This window comes from Bison bison, unplaced genomic scaffold (genome assembly GCF_000754665.1).
Source record: "Bison bison bison isolate TAMUID 2011002044 unplaced genomic scaffold, Bison_UMD1.0 scf7180017864115, whole genome shotgun sequence".
Taxonomy (NCBI): domain Eukaryota; kingdom Metazoa; phylum Chordata; class Mammalia; order Artiodactyla; family Bovidae; genus Bison; species Bison bison.
The window spans coordinates 1,739,216-1,741,535 of record NW_011494687.1 but is presented as its reverse complement, the minus strand read 5'-3'; the positions used below and the strand labels follow the sequence as shown (position 1 = coordinate 1,741,535).

Here is a 2,320-nt window from a genome sequence, read left to right as displayed (position 1 = left end):
CTCCCTCCATCTGGTCTCCCTGCCCACCTCGTCTGAGCCATCTGCACAGTCATGATCCCCATCGCATTTCCAGCGCCCAGCGATGCAGCGGCCATTGGCACAAGAGAACTCACTCTCAGAGCAGGGCCGGGGGGCTGGGGAGGGACAGGAAGAGACAGGCCCCAGGAGGGTGGGCATAGGGACTCAGCCTCGAGAGCATCTCCAGCCCTTGCAGAGCACTGTCACTTGTCCCTGCACCCCTGAAGGTCATAGTGGACTGGCATGATGACAAAGATGCTCAACCCATCCCGGGCAAGCCAACTGGCTGCCCTCCTGGGACCAGCCGGGCCCAGAGCACACTCACACTTAGCCCTCTGGGACAGATACACGACAGAGGGCATGGGGTCCCTGGCCCTGCCCTCAGGACAGACTGTGTGTGGGGAGGGGTGGAGAGGGAAAGACCACTAAGACAAGCACCAGGGTTCAGGGAGAGGCCAGTAAAGGATGACGGGCTGGCACAGCACGGGGACAGGTGGGCTCTGGGGCAGTGGCAGGGATGTGGCAGGGCACGGGCACATCAGAAACACCTACCTCTGCAACCCCGGGAGGACAGTGTGAAAATGGAGAGAAACATGAGATGAGGTGAAATGGCACAAACTCAAGTACACAACATGAAGTGGGGGCGCGAGTGAGGCAGGAGGGGGCCTGACCCTCAGCCCCGGGAGGCGGCCACCTGCCCTAGTGCAGCCTGGTGGCGACGGGTGGGGGAAGGTGCTGAGCAGGGAGGTGCCGGAGGTCTCCCGGGGAAGGGCACCTGTGGGCTGGGGGGCGGGGATGGGGCGGGGACATACTGCAGCTCTCCTCATCAGAGTTGTCCCCACAGTCGTTGTCGTAATCGCACTGCCAGCGGCCTGGCACGCAGCGGTTGTTCTTGCAGCGGAACTGGTAGGGCTCACAGGTGCGCTCGTCTAGAAGAGGCAAGATTGAGGAGGCAGTCAGGGACAGGGTAGGGGGCAGACCTCAGGGTCTCGAGAGGTGCAGTCAGGATGGCCAGTGGACGTTCCAGCCTGACATAGGTCAGTAGTGGCAGCTTAGGCCGTGTTCTGAGATGTCGGGGGAATGGGAGCTTCTGGGGCAGAGGGGACATGAGTTGGGGGAGCTGCTTCAGGGACGGGATCCACAGATCCCAGATGGTGGGCAGATGTGTGCCGATGAGGTGCCAGTGGGAGTTGTTCAGTCACCAAGTCATGTCTGACTCTGCGACCCCATTGACTGCAGCACGCCAGGCTTCCCTGTCCTTTACCATCTCCCAGGTTTGCCCAAGCTCATGTCCAATGCCAGTGGGGGTGGGGAGTTAGGAGATGGTGGGCACAGGCTGTGAGGGGGCTCAGGCAGCGGGCAGCCCCTGCCCTCCCCAGCAGGCGCCTCTCCCGAGCAGGCTCGGGGAAGCTCACCACACTCCTCTTTGGGCTCGTCCGAGCCGTCCCCGCAGTCGTCCTCTCCGTCACACTTCCAGCGCGCCGGGATACAGCGGCCTGAGTCCTTGCAGCGGAACTCGTCCACCCCGCAGGTCATCTGGGCTGCAAGGGGGTGGCCGGGGTGAGGAGGAAGGCTCCTTTCAGGAAGGTGCTGTGAGGTGAGGTCTGGGTGGGAGTGGCTGCTGAGGGGGTCACATGCCCGGGTGGCGGGAGCTGCAGGCCCTTTGGAGGGAGGGTGGGCTCCGGGAGACTCACTGCAGTTGGCGGGCTCGTCACTGCCGTCTACACAGTCATTGTCCCGGTCGCACACCCAGACCCGGGGGATGCATCGCTTGGTGATGGAACACTGGAACTGGTTGGGGGCACAGGTCACCTCGGCTGTGGGGTTGGGGAGAGAGTGAGGGCTGGCCCGCTTTGCCTCTCCCCACAGTTCTCTTCCACAGCTTCTCTCTCCCCCAAGCCCTGGCCTTGTCCTGGTCCTGCCAGCAATTTCTTGCAGGAACAGACAGTTTATTTCTAATCTTGGTGATTTTGTCTTCGGGATCTGCACATCTCTATGATGTGCACAATGATTTTATGAGCAAACCGAGTCACACCCCATATAATTCATGTTGCTCATCTAATAGCATAACCTGAGAACGGCAGGGTCCCTAGAAGCAGCGGGGGCTGGACTTCAAGGTGAGCCGTGTTTCCATGCGGGTTCTCCAACACCCCCGCCCCTGCCGGCGCCCGGGGCACTCACGGCAGTCCCTCTCGTCCTCGCCATCTCCGCAGTTGTCCTGTCCGTTGCAGCGGAAGATGCCGGGGATACAGCGGTTGGTGTTGGTGCACTTGAACTGACTGGGCAAGCAGACGTGGATGTC

General features: G+C 61.7%; 1 protein-coding gene across 1 annotated transcript in view; it reads right to left on the bottom strand.

Moving 5' to 3' along the window:
* LRP1 (low density lipoprotein receptor-related protein 1) overlaps nt 1-2,320 on the bottom strand; it is an 82,151-nt gene that overhangs the window by 11,101 nt on the left and 68,730 nt on the right. Inside the window, 5 exon segments of the mRNA XM_010839371.1 lie at nt 28-134; nt 831-947; nt 1,434-1,559; nt 1,713-1,835; nt 2,200-2,319. Of these exon segments, the coding sequence (XP_010837673.1) occupies nt 28-134; nt 831-947; nt 1,434-1,559; nt 1,713-1,835; nt 2,200-2,319 (593 nt within the window).